Raw genomic sequence first — 14,459 nt, forward strand, 5'->3', positions numbered from 1 at the left:
GGAGAAAATGAGGACAGTAAATTCACAGAAAAGATCCTTGTACATACGTATCGCCCAAGATTCAGTGGTCCCGTAGTCTCAGTATATGTCGACTTGCCGCCTGGAAGCTGTCGCAGGTCTAGCTGCTCCGCGCTTTGAACAATATTTCCGTCTCTGTTTTCGGAATGATGATTTCAGTGAGAATTGCGGATGGGTTGATAACTGAGTCTCAATAACGCTAATATTTGATATTAGGGCATTCGATACTAGTATCAGTTCCTTACAAGGCCCTAGAACTGTGCGAGCTGTATGGAGGCAAAAGATAAAGTTAACCATGACATCAGCCATTTACAGACAGCACGTGGCACATTTTCAGCAATTCCGTGCCTGTATCCGCGGTTTGCTTCCCGACTTCGATTCGATAGTGGCCGCCGCTGTTGAGGACCTCGTTGTCGAGCTGTCCGTGAAGAACAAATGCCTCCACCAACGGCTGGTGACCCGTGGCTAGCTGGCCGTCACTTTGGAGCAGTCATTGATGCTGGCTCATCTGGCTCTCGACTCCAGATATATAGCTGGAAGGATCCCAAGGCCATTAGGCTGGACAAGACTAGCGAGTTCCACAACTCGCACATGTTGCCTCGAGTTGAGAAAGGAACGAAGTTGGGCGAGGAATGGGTTAGCAAGGTTGAGCCAGGTGCATTATGGCAACCGTCGTTCCGAAACGTACACTAATGCATCAAATGCAGGTATATCGTCCTTTGCAGATAGCCTGGAAGACCTCCCAGGTCACTTACGGCCACTGCTGAACCACGCTCGCGAACATATTCCTCCTTCTCTACACGCCGAAACGCCCTTATTTCTACTCGCTACCGCTGGAATGCGGCTATTGTCGCCGGAGAAACAAGCCGAAATCCTATCGGAGACATGTCATTTCTTTGTGCATCACTCTCACTTTCGGTTAGACGGACCGACAGCAGCAGGACCTTGTGGTTCCAGTGTACGAATCATCACTGGCGAAGAAGAGGGTCTGTTTGGGTGGATCGCGGTTAATTATTTAATGGACGGGTTCACGGGGACCAGCAACCCTACAACCTATGGATTTTTGGATATGGGTGGCGCTTCGACACAAATTGCATTCGAACCTAGCAGGGAACACCAGGACGAGGCCAAAAGCCTTATTGAAGTACGCCTCCGTCTTTTGGATGGCGAGGAAATACTTCATAAAGTCTTCGTGACTACTTGGCTGGGATATGGTACGAACCAGGCCAGGGAGCGTTATGTCGGCCAAGCGATTAATGACTTCGAGGCTCAACGGACGTCCCCACATGACAGGGATGTTGTTCCTGACCCTTGTTTACCGAAGGATCTCGAACTCACAGAAACCCCTGTACATCTTGGACTCGCGTCAGACCACTCTAAGAAAACTCATCGTTTGATTGGCACGGGCTCCTTTGAGCAGTGCATGCAAAAGACGGCCTCGCTTTTGAACAAGCACGCGCCTTGTCCCGATACCCCATGTCTGATGAACGGTGTATATGTCCCCCCAATCGACTTCTCCGTCTCCCATTTCATTGGAGTATCAGAATACTGGTACTCTTCTGAACACGTCTTTGGGCTCGGCGGTCCCTATGACTTTGTGCAGTACGAACGCGCAGCATCCCAATTTTGTTCGAGAGACTGGTCAAATATTGTTGAAGAACACGAACAATCTCGTCAGTACAGTCGACCTACAGGTGACGGCGAAGTAGAAGATGGTGGTCGTATTGTTGACGTTGGAAAGTGGGGGGAGAAGGTGGAGATTCCACGGTTGCAGATGCAATGCTTCAAGGCTGCTTGGATAGCTAACGTACTTCACGATGGGATTGGAATGCCGCGGATAGTGGATCCAGACGGGAACGGGACGACGGACGGAGAAAGGGTTGCGGAGCAGGCCGAGAGCAAAGGACTAGGAAGACCGACTTTCCAGTCTGTTGACACCGTCGGGGACATTGCTATCAGCTGGACTCTTGGGAAGATGGTACTAGAGGCTAGCAAAGAAGTCCCGCTTCTCTCAAAAGCCGACAAGCCTCTTGTTGATCCTCTAGATGATATACCGAACCCAGAAACCTTCCCTATAAAACCTATACGACCGCCATTCCTCGATCTCATCGAAGACAAGATCTCACCACATCTACCAACTTCATTGACACGATCATCTCTTGGGTTCTCACCTGTACTCTTACTGTTCTACCCCCTGTTGCTGTTTATGCTCTTGTTCGTTATCCGGCGAAGGATCCGTTCGTCTTGCCTACGTTTAAGGAGGAACAGGGCGAAACAACGTGATGCGGAAGCATATAGCATGGGAGAGGAAGGAAAGCCACTTACCTCCGGTTCACGGCCACCTTCTCCGACACAGAAATGGTTACAGCCGCTGCGAGGCTTACTTCCTTCCGTCCGCCGACCCGCCAACCATTCAATCATCTCCTTACCACCGTCCAACTCGAATCTGCGTGTCTCACCACCACGCATATCGCCCACTCGCTCGTTTTCGATGCCGAATGGACTGACGTCTGCGGCGAGCATCTCTCGTTCTCCCTCACCCTCACCGGGCCTTGTCGACGATAATTACTTCTCGAATGGCCTGTATTCAAGGTCGTTGAATACCTCTCAGCTGAACTTGTCTGGCAGTGGTATCATCCCACGACCGGGAGCCATATCGAGGATTAACAGCATGCATCATATCACTGACATGCACATGGATGAGTAGGAGCCACGTATGGGTACCTTCTTTCTATATATGCTGTCGTTTCTCTTGCATATTCTCTACTCTTACGGTCACTACAGGCCCACACCCAGATCTCTATCTGTGGTGTGCGGAAAAGGAGGGCTCTCCATGGGAGAGAACGAATGCGGGTATTTGAGGAATCGAGAGTACTTGATCGCTTTTATGTCGGACATGATAGCGTTATGTATGAGTATGTATTATGACCGTGGACGATGTGTACATACTCGTTAACACTAGGACAGACTATTTATTACACGTTGCATTACTTATCTAAATACGATTTTGAATGAAAATTTTATATTGTTACAAATAAAAAGCAGAGTAGTACATTGTGGTATACGTCGAGATTCACAAATAGATAAATTACTGGCTACCTTGCGCCAATATCATAGCAGCCCTCGTCCCGGGAGGAGGAACGTAGGGCATCCGCTTCGCCTCCTCGATAAGGCGTTCTTTCCTCGCACTCGCCTTGGTATTAGGCACCGGGAACGGCTCCTCACTCGATGTGGACCACCGCCGCCGAGCAGAGGGTCGGACGGTTTGCCCAAGTGGTGTCAGTGCCTTGGCACTCCCCTGAAGACCAAGGTCCCTCGCTGTCTGTTCATCGTCCGAATCAATCATCGACCTTGTACGTTTAGGCGGCTGCAGCCAAAAATCCGAGTCCAAGTCCAGCTCCGGTTCTGGCTTTGCTTCGAGATCTGAATGTAGCTCTGGTTCAACCGACTCCAACTTTGGTTCGACTTCCAGCTGTGGGTCTGGTTCCCACTCTGACTCTGACTCTGACTCCACCGCCGCAAGCTCCGGTTCTGATACAGATATAGGACGCGCCTCCACAGATATCACGTCCGGGATATCGTGTTCGTCGAAAGCGCTTACTCCGCTGACTTCCTCTTCCAAAACAGGGCCAAGATCCACTGAAGGCGTGGTAACCTTCTTCCTTCCCTTCCTAATAATCGGCTGTTGCCTTGGCTCGACAGATCGCGAACGCGAGCGCAAATTACGATAAGGGGCATCTTCTTGGGGTGCAGTGACCTTTCTGACAATAGGTCGAGGTCGGGGTCGGGGTTGAGATGACGAGGCGACCGGCCGTGAACGCATAGAGGATTTCACTCTACGCCTCTTGGGCGAGGGTGTTTCTTCGTGCAGTGATTCGATTCTCGGCAAGTCATCGTCGACCGAGTCGTGGTCGGTGATCTCGATAATGTCAATGGGAGCCTGAGAGTGACGGGAGTGACGGGGAGATGATGTGAGCTTTTCAAGAGCTCGACCCTTTACCGAGGTCGAAGCACGAGGAGATGACAGGGTGTCAACGAGGGTGGCGTGCGTCGGTGTTGGTCGGCCCGCAGATGGAGGAACATAATCATCAGCAGGCTCCGGACTGTGCTGACTGAGAGAAGGCCCAGGATCATTGAATACATCTCCTTGCATAGGCTCTTCATCTTCAGAGAAAAGTGATCTTAGGGAACAATTAGTATAGCTACCAAACGACCAGAATAGACTTACGGGCTGACTGGTCGGACCTCCTCCTGCCGTCCCTGCTCTTCAGCTTCAGGACTTGGTTCATTCCTTCTGCTCCTGGAGCGATGGTTGCTCGCGGCTTGTCGCCGCACATCGTCGGTGGCCGACTCCTCAGTGACTCGTGCTAGGCCAGCCGTTATCTCTTCCTCCTCCTGCCGCTCCTCCTCCTCGCGGATCAGACCCGGGTCCACACGAGGACGTGCACGATTCAGCCGTCGATCCCTCTCATCTATATTTTTGAGGATAATGCCTTCTTCCCTCACAATCTCGTCCATCATCTCATTCATAACAGCCTTGTTTTTCTTGTAATGCTCACGCCAGGACGATGGGGTGTGGCGAGCGGTCCATGCGTACTCATCCGGTAGAACGTGAATCTTCGCGCACATTCGATTGTAGATCGTATTGCCGAGAAGACCTCCAGCATCGCGATACGGAACCTTGTATGCCAAGTATCTCGCAAGGTTCTCCCTATCCTCCTCTGTGAATCCTACGCGGTGGCTGAAAACGGTAGAAGGTCAGCGAGTCTCTAGGTGAATAGGAGAGGTACGCACGGTCTGCGACCGGGTGGTATCCCTGGCATCGGCTTCCTCCGCCTAGGTACATGCAACACAAATCTCCCAACGTCGATGCAATGACCAATAAAGTTCGACTTTTTGACGTGCATTTCACGCAGCTTGACATCCGAGTGCGTCTTATATGCATCGACGAAGACATCCTCCGGATGTCCAATATGCCTCGGGTCAAAGAGTAGGACGTTTGCAGCCTCGATCTCGAAGATATCGTTGTCGACGACCTCCCCGCCATTGGCCTAAGAAAGTATTCAGAAAAGCAGTCCAAAAACCTATAAAAGAAATAGACATACCTGGATGTTCTCAATTAATGCATCGCGCGCGCCCGGCTGCCTGATGGACCGGTGTAGGTAGAACGTATGAGTGACCCCTTTGGGTGCAAAAAGTAGCTCCTTCTGTTCGTCAGGCTCGTCTTCTAGCCATTCACGGTCGTCGTCAGCCATGAAATGATTCACGAACAATGGACGCGACGTCGACGCGCGTGAAGGTAAACAAGATGCTAAATTTGAAATTTGCACTCGAGCTTGCACACGTGATACTGCTGCTCCGCACTGAGGTTAGGGTTACACATCTAACTCCCGACTGGACGCCCACTCAATTCTCTTACCCGGCTGTCGACGACGCCGCTACACTACCAAGCAATCGTATTTTATAGCTACACTATTGAGTGTTGATAATGGTGCAGGTGTCACGAACAGAAGGTATCGTCCACCTTATTGTAACCGGAAAATGAATCTAACTGTACACAGGACCGTCTCAGGCAGAGCAATTGCTTCGTGTAACATCCGGAATTGCAGCAGAACTCATCAAGGCTCATGACTCCAACGAAACCGTATCCCTGAACGTCATCCGAGCCAAGATCAGTAAAAAGTTCGGTTATGGAGGCGTACCCCCGCCTTGTGGATATCATCAGTGCCATCCCAGACGAGTACAAAAAAGCCCTACTCCCAAAGCTAAAAGCAAGACCTATCCGTACTGCCAGCGGGGTATGTTCCCTTCACACCAAGTGACCTTTTCTCTGACTGGTAGATGTCTCAGTAGATCGCTGTCGTAGCAGTCATGTGCAAACCCCATCGGTGCCCTCACATTGCCATGACAGGAAATATTTGCGTGTGGGTTCTCTCATGTCCTGTCTCCACTGCTTCTGATGGCTCAAAATAGGTACTGTCCCGGTGGTCCTGACTCAGATTTTGACTACAGTACTCAAAGTTACACCGGCTACGAGCCCACGAGTATGCGAGCTATACGAGCACGATATGATCCCTATGAGCAAACCCGTGGTCGCGTGGAACAACTAAAAAGTCTGGGTCCACAACGTCGACAAAGTATGGAAATTTTTTCTCGTCGTGTTTTGTGCTCAATCCTTCGAAGGTCGAATTCATCATCATGGGGGGCACCTTTATGAGCATGCCAGAAGACTACCGAGGCAAATTTATCGCACAGCTACATAATGCTTTGTCAGGATTTACGGGCACAGACGTCGATGAAGCCGTTCGGTATGTCTGATAATGCCTCCGTCGTCTGTAAATCATCCACTATAATTGAACGCATCCCCCAGGTACTCTGAACAGAGCAAAGCAAAAGCAATTGGTATAACCATCGAAACACGCCCCGATTATTGCCTCCGACCACACTTGAGGTGATTTCCTTGTTCTCAATTAATTTATTATCTCTCACCCAACCTTATAGTCAAATGCTTCGGTACGGATGTACCCGTCTCGAAATTGGTGTGCAATCGGTTTACGAGGACGTCGCTCGTGACACCAATCGTGGGCACACCGTCCGTGCGGTCTCCGAATCCTTCCACCTCGCCAAAGACGCCGGGTTCAAAGTAGTCGCCCACATGATGCCCGACCTTCCTAATGTCGGCGTTGAGAGGGATTTGGAACAATTCAAAGAATATTTCGAGAATCCGGCTTTTCGCAGCGATGGTCTCAAAATATACCCGACCCTGGTCATCCGCGGAACCGGTCTATACGAGCTTTGGCGAACAGGCAGGTACAAGAATTATACGCCAAATGTATTAGTAGATGTGGTCGCGAGAATTCTCGCACTGGTTCCACCTTGGACAAGAGTTTATCGTGTCCAAAGGTATGAAACCTTATTGACGCGTCCGAAATGATGCGCTTACCTCTTGCACTTGGCAGAGACATCCCGCTTCCCTTGGTGACAAGTGGTTGTGACAACTCGGGCAACCTCAGAGAACTGGCGCTTAACCGCATGAAAGACTTTGGCGCCGAGTGCCGTGATGTGCGCTTCCGTGAAGTCGGAGTAAGTTTGACCATTCTCACCACCGAATCTCAAACCTAATGCTTTCCAGATCCACGAAATACATCATAAAGTAAGACCCGAATCTGTTGAGCTTCTGCGGCGAGATTACACTGCGAACGGCGGGTGGGAAACATTTCTGTCGTATGAAGACCCGGAGAGGGACATCCTCGTCGGGCTGCTCCGACTGCGAAAATGCTCCGACGAAGGCACCTTTAGACCGGAGCTAGTGCGTAAGGGAGGTGACGAAGGAGGCAGTAGCATTGTGCGAGAGTTGCACGTGTATGGTACAGCAGTCCCTGTACACGGGAGGGATCCGACAAAATTCCAACACCAGGTCAGAGCTATGGGCTTCACCGTGTGAAATTAGACTTCTGATGATCCATTTCTAGGGCTTTGGAACTTTGTTAATGGAGGAGGCCGAGCGGATTGCGCGTGAGGAGCATGGGAGCATTAAATTGGCGGTTATTTCTGGTGGGTGACATGCACTTGGTTCCGTTTCCGAGGCACTGAATTACTCTTCCCAAGGCGTCGGGACACGAGACTACTATCGAAAACTTGGCTATGAGCTTGATGGGCCATACATGAGTAAACTTCTTCTATGATAGAGCAGAGTGTACCTGTACCTGTATATTTTAGAGCACAAGTGTGCGCATACTGTGGTGCCTCTTTAATCCCTCGTTATCTCTCCGGAACACATGAGTATTTTATGGATCGCTCATGATCAGCGTGTGGAAATTAGGGAACACAAGCTCCTCCTCGACGGTCTTCCTAATCACATCTTGGATAAATCTTTCCACACGCGTCACATTTTTGAGTACGTGTTTATCTGCCTGTCCTATTTCGCTCTCGATATATATGGATGGAAGGAGACGTTGTCCTATAGGAAGGGGTTTAGGACTGTCTGTTTCCGCTGACAGCAGAGTCATCGTCGAGGTCTGGTGGGGTGGTGCTAACTGGGTCACGTTTTGGCCGATCTCCAGCTGGACCATAGGGATCCAACTCATCCAGTATGCAGAGATGCACCCGCCGACGTTCCCCTTCATACGCGACAGCAATCTCGCCTGTGAAAATGAGCCCAGTAACAGAGAGCTTGATTCGGAAGCTGACATGAACATGGGAGAGGGATAGTTAATAAGTAAAGAAGTCGTCAATGTTATTCGCAAGTCCGAATTCCAGTTGATGTTAAAATGAAGCTGAAGGTTCGGATGTTGGGTAGAAGGGGCGGGCGGTTCCGGCTTCCGGTTCAACTGGCAGGTCACTCTGCAGAAAGGGATTGCTCGTTGATTGTTCTTGCGAGTCGAGTGAGCTGAATCCGTTTATGTTGCTATGATCAAGGCCAACGGACACGGGCGCAGCTGCTTTGGTCGGACTGCGATATCCTGGCGTATTGGGCCACGTTGTGACTCCTGGCCGGATAATCGACCATGCTCTGGTATCCCAGACTCCACATATCTCCCGGCAAGCGCAGCGACGGTGCAGAGGCAGTACATATCGGCGGAACCCGCCCGAGGCGCGTAACGTGAGGATTGCTGGTAAGGCCAGCCGTTCCTCCTTGTGCGCTGCCCGTCGCTGACACCCATTCAAACTCGTCATCGTCGTCTCCGCCCTCAGTCACCTTCACCGGGTCCTTTTCTTCCTCGTTATCTTCGAGAAAATCGCGATAAATATCTCGTAAGTCGACCAGCTCAACGTCAGGTGCCGTAGAGCCGAATTCAAGGGACGTGACTTCTACTGGACCGATGAAAGACGGGCGAGATGTTGAGGATAGCTGCCTGTTGAGTATCTCGACAAGTTTCGTTGATAGAGAGGAATCCAGTTTGTCCCATTCGAGGTCTATTGACATCGTAAAAATGGTGGTGGACGAGAATGCGAGCCCAAAAAAGCAATAAACGGTGGATGATCGATGATGTCTGCTGATGTAAAGTGATGGCCGTTACCGGCACCATTCACTTCACGTACTCACGGTCAGCTTGCCGGGAACATGCCGCTCTCCTTTGTCTCAGTCAAGTTCAATTTCTCGTTGTCAACATCACGGCTTAATCGTGGCTTTTGCTTCGGTGACCACTCTCAGGAATTTCCAGAGTTGACTCAAGAGGATGCATCAACAGCGTAGACGACCTTGCAGAAATAACGTCGCTGACTTTGTCGCAGTTCATTGAAGAGCGCAAGGAAGCTGTAATAGAAGATATCACTCGCAAATCTTGCATCCCGGGGATGAAGGAACAGGTCATCTTCAGTCCCTCAACCGATATTTTTAGTCCCTTGTCGAATAGACGCTTCAAAGAGCTCGGCATTGGAAATGAAGAAGGGTCTCCTTACGTCCGAACGCTTTGAGTCCTGTCTGCGGAAGGGACTCTGGGATTACCATCGGTAAAGTTTCTATAGTAATTTCACAAAGGATTGGACTGATATCGGCGTACAGGAAGTTTTGCTCACTACGCACTAGCATGATGCCGATTTCGAGCGCTATCAAAAAGCCAGTGAATAGCTAATGGCTTTGGATGGTTTCTCCACGGCAGTGTGAAAGTTTGCGGCGAGAGCCTGAACACGGCCGCTAAGGCGATCGAGGTAAAATTCAGCATCGTTTTCAATAAAGGATGAACAAAATTGCAGTGGCTGAATGTAAGCAGCGATGTCTGTGTGGATGAGTTGTTGGATAGTAGAGAAACATGATTTGTGCAAGCGAATGATGCTATCTTTAGACTCGCTATGATTGTGGTTATACATTTACACTGCTCGGAGTTTTCACACCGAAGAAATCTATTTTCATAGAAGGTTTCAAGGCGAATCATAGCCGACTGATCTGACCGAATGGGCATGACCTGTATGGGTTGCGACGAGGCGCATGAATACCGACCGTATTGTGGACCCCAAAACAAAATAACTCAATGTCAGAGTCATAGCAATGCCCGATGGCAGATATATTTTTGTCTATATAGAGTTCTTAATGAACAGATATTACTCTATAATGATTGACTCGGAGCGGACAGAAGTTACCGTGTAATTATTCACCCGATGATGGCCAGGCTGTTGCGACACCAACCCAAGCTCGTACAGGTTACCATGGATTTCCGGAAATTAGTGCTGATAGTACCTACCATCTGCCACACATCATAGCGGTATTGCATAAAAAGGAATACTTCGAAACGATACAGTGGTGTGGTTTCATAAAGTTTCTACAGCAGCAAACGTATTGATTGTAATGCTTCCTACTAGTTACTAGCAGTAGCTCTGACGGACGGGCCACGATGAAAACACAGCAGAATCGGTCCCGTTGAAACGCGCCGGGCTTGAGCTTAAACTTTTCGCGCAGTACGTGCAAACAGAGCCACCTGCTACGGCGGCATCCCTACACATCCCTACAGAAGTGCCAGTCGCCATCGCCCCATAATTCCTGACACAAAGTATCAAAAGCTGATTCTGGTCCCAGGGCTTCAGGATGTTCAACATACCTGGCCTATTTTGATAGACTCAATCAGCACATCTCCCGCTTATTCTGACAGTTCAACAATTCTGTTTTGAACGCTCGTGGGACATGCGCCGAACGCTACACCATCAAATTCTGATGTTGAAACTCATTATAACTCACTGTCGGCGGGAACTGAGAAGGTATTTCGGGACGGGTTAGTTACCCTCGAAACATTCATGCAAGGGCTCGACCTTCATATTTTACGACTTGGAAGGCACAGGTTACATGCATCGACTATAAAAGCCAGTCAATTTTCTGGTCATGACATCCAACAAACCATACTCACACATTTACAAGCAACTACTTGCATTCCAACCAAATCACCCACTCTCACCCAAAGATGATGTTCCAAATCAAGTTGACCGTCATGGCATTGGCCGCCGTGTTCCTGCTGGCAGGACAGGCAAACGCTCTCGCAGATAACGATGGTATGCATCGTACTCCTCCGTGACTATGGCGTTTTTCGCTGACCACGATGCTGTCGCAGTCGACGCGTGCAACGGTTCCAACCACTACGGTGTCGGACACTCTTGCGCCTTCAAGACTAGCAGTGGCAAAGCCGAAGGCAGTAAGTGACGGTCTATAACACGTACATTCTGCCAGTGAAGCTCATGATTTTCGCAGCTTGCCAGCTTGACAGCGACAAAGTGCTCGTTTGTGTCACCAACTGACGTAGCAGCATCACGGAGCTTGATGGAGAGCTGAATAGTCCGTAATAGTTTTTTTGCGTAGCCTTGACCAATTTCATGCGTGTTGTTCAAGCCACTTCAAATTCGTGACATTGCGTACTGCATAGCAAGCGTTGAGCTGAGCTGTTGATGGATGTTGCAGTTGAAGACAACAGGGTTTTAGGTATCACCTGCGACTGGACCATTACGGCCAACCATTAGGAAGAAGCCCTCGTATCAGTGGACGCTCACTTACTGGAAGTGAAAAAGAAAAGGGAGCCAAAAATATCTGGACCGTGTTCCGGGACGTGGGAAAGTGCTATTTATACACTTGACTTCGATTCCGACTCCTCAAGTACACATTGAAAGCTAAGTACCTCTTGTCAGCCACCGGTGCGTAACTCTTCCAAATGAATCTGGCTACCAGACTTAAACCTTAACGATGGATAGAGGAAGCAGTTTTCCTTGATGAAGTATCACGTCGCGATTGAATATATTGCGGTCATCACAGCCACAATTTACAAGTCTTTGCTTCGGGGACGGCCATCTATTCAAGGTGGTTCTCCAGCTGGTGCTCCAAGCTCAGCAACTTATTTTCATTACATGATCTTTCTTCGTGCCTAATATTGCGTATGCAATAAACTGTTCAAAAAAGTTCGATATGAACCCTAGTCCTGACTATGGAACTATAACTCGAAAGTCCAGAAATCTACAACTTGAGTCGTACACGTGTATCAGCGATATCCCTCCTTTCAACTTCGACGGCGGATGAGTGAACCAGTCGAATAATAACGTATTTAGTTACTGAGGGCAAAATCAATCACTGGGGATCAGCTTCAGAAAATCGTGACTGTAACACAGAATGGATGGACACACAGAAGAGATAGAGTAACGTCGCCATGCACCCTCGCCTTGATCGTGATTTCAACGTCGAGGTTAAGGTCCAGTCTAAGCTTTAGTGTGTCCTTTTGGCCCCCACTTCGGCTCCCACCTCCGCCGACGTTTGCTACCCCCCTCGCGGTTTGGCCAAGTTGGTTGACAGTACCTGAGACGGCACGCGCAGGGTCCTCTCCACCAAGGGGAAGTCCCCCGCCGCCTTGACGTCGGTTACGACGATATGAAGTACCAGCGTCGTAGTTGTTGTCTGATTCGTCGATGGAACGGCTGCGGGTATGGCCACGTTCCTGCTTTGGCTGCAGTGCAGGAGAAGGAGAAGGAGCGCGAGAGGGAGATCGGCTAGCAGATTCTTGTGACATAGATGCTTGAGAGGGTCTGAATTGTATGTCCTGAGAATTCCCAGTTATCCTTTAATACGTATTGAGTGCCATCAGTTGGAGCAGCTCCCGTGAGAGCAACACAGTAGTATGTGCGTCACATTGATGTGAACGCTAAAATAAATGTATCCGTGCAATCAGAATTTGGAGTGCGTGCGATAGCAAAGTATACCCAGTGTATTCCGGATTCCTCAGGACCTGCAGTTGATGAATAGATTTTGGAGTAATGATTCATTCGGAACGTCACCCTAGCGGCATATAGAAGTTAATCTGGTTGCATTTGGTATATTCCTGAGTGTTATCAAAGCGTGTGATGCTGACGTCAAAGTAGGACCGTGTTCTAGAAAGCGTTTCGAAGAGCTCGCTCCTAGCCAACGGCCTTCAGATAGGAAAAGTGGTCTGCTAGTTTTTCTTCGGCACAAAAGTATAATCCTCATCCTCATCAAGTTTTCTGGGGGGAATGACCTGCATGTATGTCATGCGATGTTATTTTAGGCTATTGAGTCCGTGAAACTAATTGCATCACCCATATAGACCTGTGGAGTTATTTGTCTGCTATAGTGTTAGCTATGATCTTTTATATTTTCAAAACCACCCACCTGCGATAGTAAACCATGGTTCTTGGTGCGATCGGTGTCGCTGCGGGCAGTATCGCTATACCTCTTACTGCGGTATCAACAGCTACTTCCGTAGCCAGTCTTTCGCAGGGCGTTGGAGCTCAGCAACAGAACAGCGGATCACAAGGAGACTCATCAAGCGCTGATCCAAACGATCCCCGATTGGCGAAGTTCACGCTCAGAGCGCACTGTAGTGACGAGGAAGATTCCCCATTCAGGGAAGAGATAGAAGACAAGCAGGTGATTCTGCGGAACGGCAAGGTATAGGAGCAAATATTCTTTTCCATGTCCTGCTTAACTTTCCGCAGCTTTATCTCGATGACCCAGACCCGTCGCGAAGGAAATTCGAGGATGGACATGAGTTCAGCGGTTTCTATGTCGAATATCCATGGAAGGCCAAGCCACTGGGGCTCGTGAGCACAATCAAGAGCAACCCGCCAGAGCTCAACTGGATATATGTTAACGAAGACACGATGGCATTGGAGTATGGAGGAAGGTCCCAAAGCCTTCTTCACCTTGCGGGCCCTTGGAATTGGACTGATGACGAAGAACGGGTAACATTTGAGGACTGGGAAGGGTTTGTAGCGCTAGAAGAGACCAAATGCTCGTGGGTTCTGTATTATGACCAGGATGATGACCGTCTGAGTGGTATAAGAGGCGAGAGAAAGGCGTTGGAATGTAGTTTGGAAAGAATACTGTTATGACCCGATATATTTTGGCAGAAAATGCGGAATATCATTGGACAAGAGTTACTGTCGACAGTCTGTAGGATTTCATGATGTCCACCGAACATTGAATCAGAATCCAAAACTATGAGAGGTCACGGTCAGAGAGGAAGCACTTCCGGCAACGGCCGAAGCAGGATTGATCGGATCAGCCTCCAACTTCGCTCTGTGGACAATTTACTTCATCTCTCTTACGCACTTCTCCAAATTGTCGTTAGCTCCACACCTCTGTAAATCTGGGCGTCCAGGATATAAATTTCTACCCTTCATCACCTACGACGTCGTGTTGGAGAATGAGGTCTGTGCTTTTCGTAACTTTGTGGCAAATCAAGTAGTCGATTCAATTATTGCTCCTCTTTACGCCTCTTTTATCTGTTGGATACGATGATGCTCTTCAACAATGACATCCTTTTAACATCACCATGATGTCAGTATCAATGCTAGGCAACTGTGGTGCTCCATTCACGATGAGGACTTAAAATCCTCACACGCACCAGCAAAAATTATTGAACAAGAACTTCTTACCTTTCTCTATTCTGAAGAAAAATCTACTCCATCATGTCTCAGGCCGACGTACAAGATCTTCATGAGAGGCAGCAGCCTCG

General features: G+C 49.2%; 7 protein-coding genes across 7 annotated transcripts; 4 read left to right on the top strand and 3 right to left on the bottom strand.

Moving 5' to 3' along the window:
• Positions 1-453: 453 nt before the first annotated feature.
• Positions 454-2,725, top strand: EV420DRAFT_1264144 (nucleoside-diphosphatase; the record flags this gene model as incomplete). The annotated part of the gene is made up of 2 exons (XM_060467213.1): positions 454-673; positions 726-2,725. 2 exons carry the CDS (start codon positions 454-456, stop codon positions 2,723-2,725), a joined length of 2,220 nt encoding a protein of 739 aa, XP_060334925.1.
• A 190-nt stretch (positions 2,726-2,915) lies between these two features.
• On the bottom strand, positions 2,916-5,326 carry EV420DRAFT_1099499 (uncharacterized protein). The gene is made up of 4 exons (XM_060465820.1): positions 5,124-5,326; positions 4,813-5,069; positions 4,247-4,759; positions 2,916-4,199 (listed from the first exon to the last, which is right to left on the bottom strand). The coding sequence occupies exons 1-4, from the start codon at positions 5,271-5,273 to the stop codon at positions 3,107-3,109; spliced, it is 2,013 nt and encodes a 670-aa protein (XP_060334926.1). The 5' UTR covers positions 5,274-5,326; the 3' UTR covers positions 2,916-3,106.
• A 180-nt stretch (positions 5,327-5,506) lies between these two features.
• EV420DRAFT_1618612 (histone acetyltransferase ELP3) lies at positions 5,507-7,703 on the top strand (the record flags this gene model as incomplete). Its single annotated transcript, XM_060475367.1, has 12 exons — positions 5,507-5,531; positions 5,580-5,729; positions 5,755-5,816; positions 5,872-5,942; positions 5,992-6,115; positions 6,202-6,326; positions 6,389-6,469; positions 6,520-6,921; positions 6,978-7,101; positions 7,151-7,435; positions 7,491-7,572; positions 7,627-7,703. 12 exons carry the CDS (start codon positions 5,507-5,509, stop codon positions 7,701-7,703), a joined length of 1,608 nt encoding a protein of 535 aa, XP_060334927.1.
• A 102-nt stretch (positions 7,704-7,805) lies between these two features.
• EV420DRAFT_1618613 (mitochondrial distribution and morphology protein 12) lies at positions 7,806-8,944 on the bottom strand (the record flags this gene model as incomplete). The annotated part of the gene is made up of 3 exons (XM_060475368.1): positions 7,806-8,011; positions 8,064-8,203; positions 8,550-8,944. The coding sequence occupies 3 exons, from the start codon at positions 8,942-8,944 to the stop codon at positions 7,806-7,808; spliced, it is 741 nt and encodes a 246-aa protein (XP_060334928.1).
• Positions 8,945-10,846: 1,902 nt separating this feature from the next.
• On the top strand, positions 10,847-11,494 carry EV420DRAFT_1519174 (uncharacterized protein). The gene is made up of 4 exons (XM_060472095.1): positions 10,847-10,998; positions 11,058-11,138; positions 11,195-11,377; positions 11,430-11,494. Exons 1-3 carry the CDS (start codon positions 10,911-10,913, stop codon positions 11,239-11,241), a joined length of 216 nt encoding a protein of 71 aa, XP_060334929.1. The 5' UTR covers positions 10,847-10,910; the 3' UTR covers positions 11,242-11,377; positions 11,430-11,494.
• Positions 11,495-11,957: 463 nt separating this feature from the next.
• EV420DRAFT_1099647 (uncharacterized protein) lies at positions 11,958-12,786 on the bottom strand. Its single transcript, XM_060465822.1, has 2 exons — positions 12,115-12,786; positions 11,958-12,042 (listed from the first exon to the last, which is right to left on the bottom strand). The coding sequence occupies exons 1-2, from the start codon at positions 12,492-12,494 to the stop codon at positions 12,036-12,038; spliced, it is 387 nt and encodes a 128-aa protein (XP_060334930.1). The 5' UTR covers positions 12,495-12,786; the 3' UTR covers positions 11,958-12,035.
• Positions 12,787-12,810: 24 nt separating this feature from the next.
• EV420DRAFT_1099736 (uncharacterized protein) lies at positions 12,811-14,123 on the top strand. Its single transcript, XM_060465823.1, has 2 exons — positions 12,811-13,390; positions 13,438-14,123. The coding sequence occupies exons 1-2, from the start codon at positions 13,127-13,129 to the stop codon at positions 13,831-13,833; spliced, it is 660 nt and encodes a 219-aa protein (XP_060334931.1). The 5' UTR covers positions 12,811-13,126; the 3' UTR covers positions 13,834-14,123.
• Positions 14,124-14,459: the final 336 nt, after the last annotated feature.

This window comes from Desarmillaria tabescens (assembly GCF_030435595.1).
Source record: "Desarmillaria tabescens strain CCBAS 213 chromosome Unknown EV420scaffold_7, whole genome shotgun sequence".
Taxonomy (NCBI): Eukaryota; Fungi; Basidiomycota; class Agaricomycetes; order Agaricales; family Physalacriaceae; genus Desarmillaria; species Desarmillaria tabescens.

Bases quoted from the DNA above. Each gene is read 5' to 3' on its own strand.
- EV420DRAFT_1519174 (XM_060472095.1), top strand. From the start codon at position 10,911: ATGATGTTCCAAATCAAGTTGACCGTCATGGCATTGGCCGCCGTGTTC. The intron at 10,999-11,057 runs GTATGCATCGTA...ATGCTGTCGCAG, and splicing joins CGCTCTCGCAGATAACGATG to TCGACGCGTGCAACGGTTCC. The intron at 11,139-11,194 runs GTAAGTGACGGT...TGATTTTCGCAG, and splicing joins CAGTGGCAAAGCCGAAGGCA to CTTGCCAGCTTGACAGCGAC.
- EV420DRAFT_1099647 (XM_060465822.1), bottom strand. From the start codon at position 12,494: ATGTCACAAGAATCTGCTAGCCGATCTCCCTCTCGCGCTCCTTCTCCT.
- EV420DRAFT_1099499 (XM_060465820.1), bottom strand. From the start codon at position 5,273: ATGGCTGACGACGACCGTGAATGGCTAGAAGACGAGCCTGACGAACAG. The intron at 4,760-4,812 runs GTGCGTACCTCT...TACCGTTTTCAG, and splicing joins ATACCACCCGGTCGCAGACC to CCACCGCGTAGGATTCACAG. The intron at 4,200-4,246 runs GTAAGTCTATTC...TTGTTCCCTAAG, and splicing joins GAGGTCCGACCAGTCAGCCC to ATCACTTTTCTCTGAAGATG.
- EV420DRAFT_1099736 (XM_060465823.1), top strand. From the start codon at position 13,127: ATGGTTCTTGGTGCGATCGGTGTCGCTGCGGGCAGTATCGCTATACCT. The intron at 13,391-13,437 runs GTATAGGAGCAA...AACTTTCCGCAG, and splicing joins TGATTCTGCGGAACGGCAAG to CTTTATCTCGATGACCCAGA.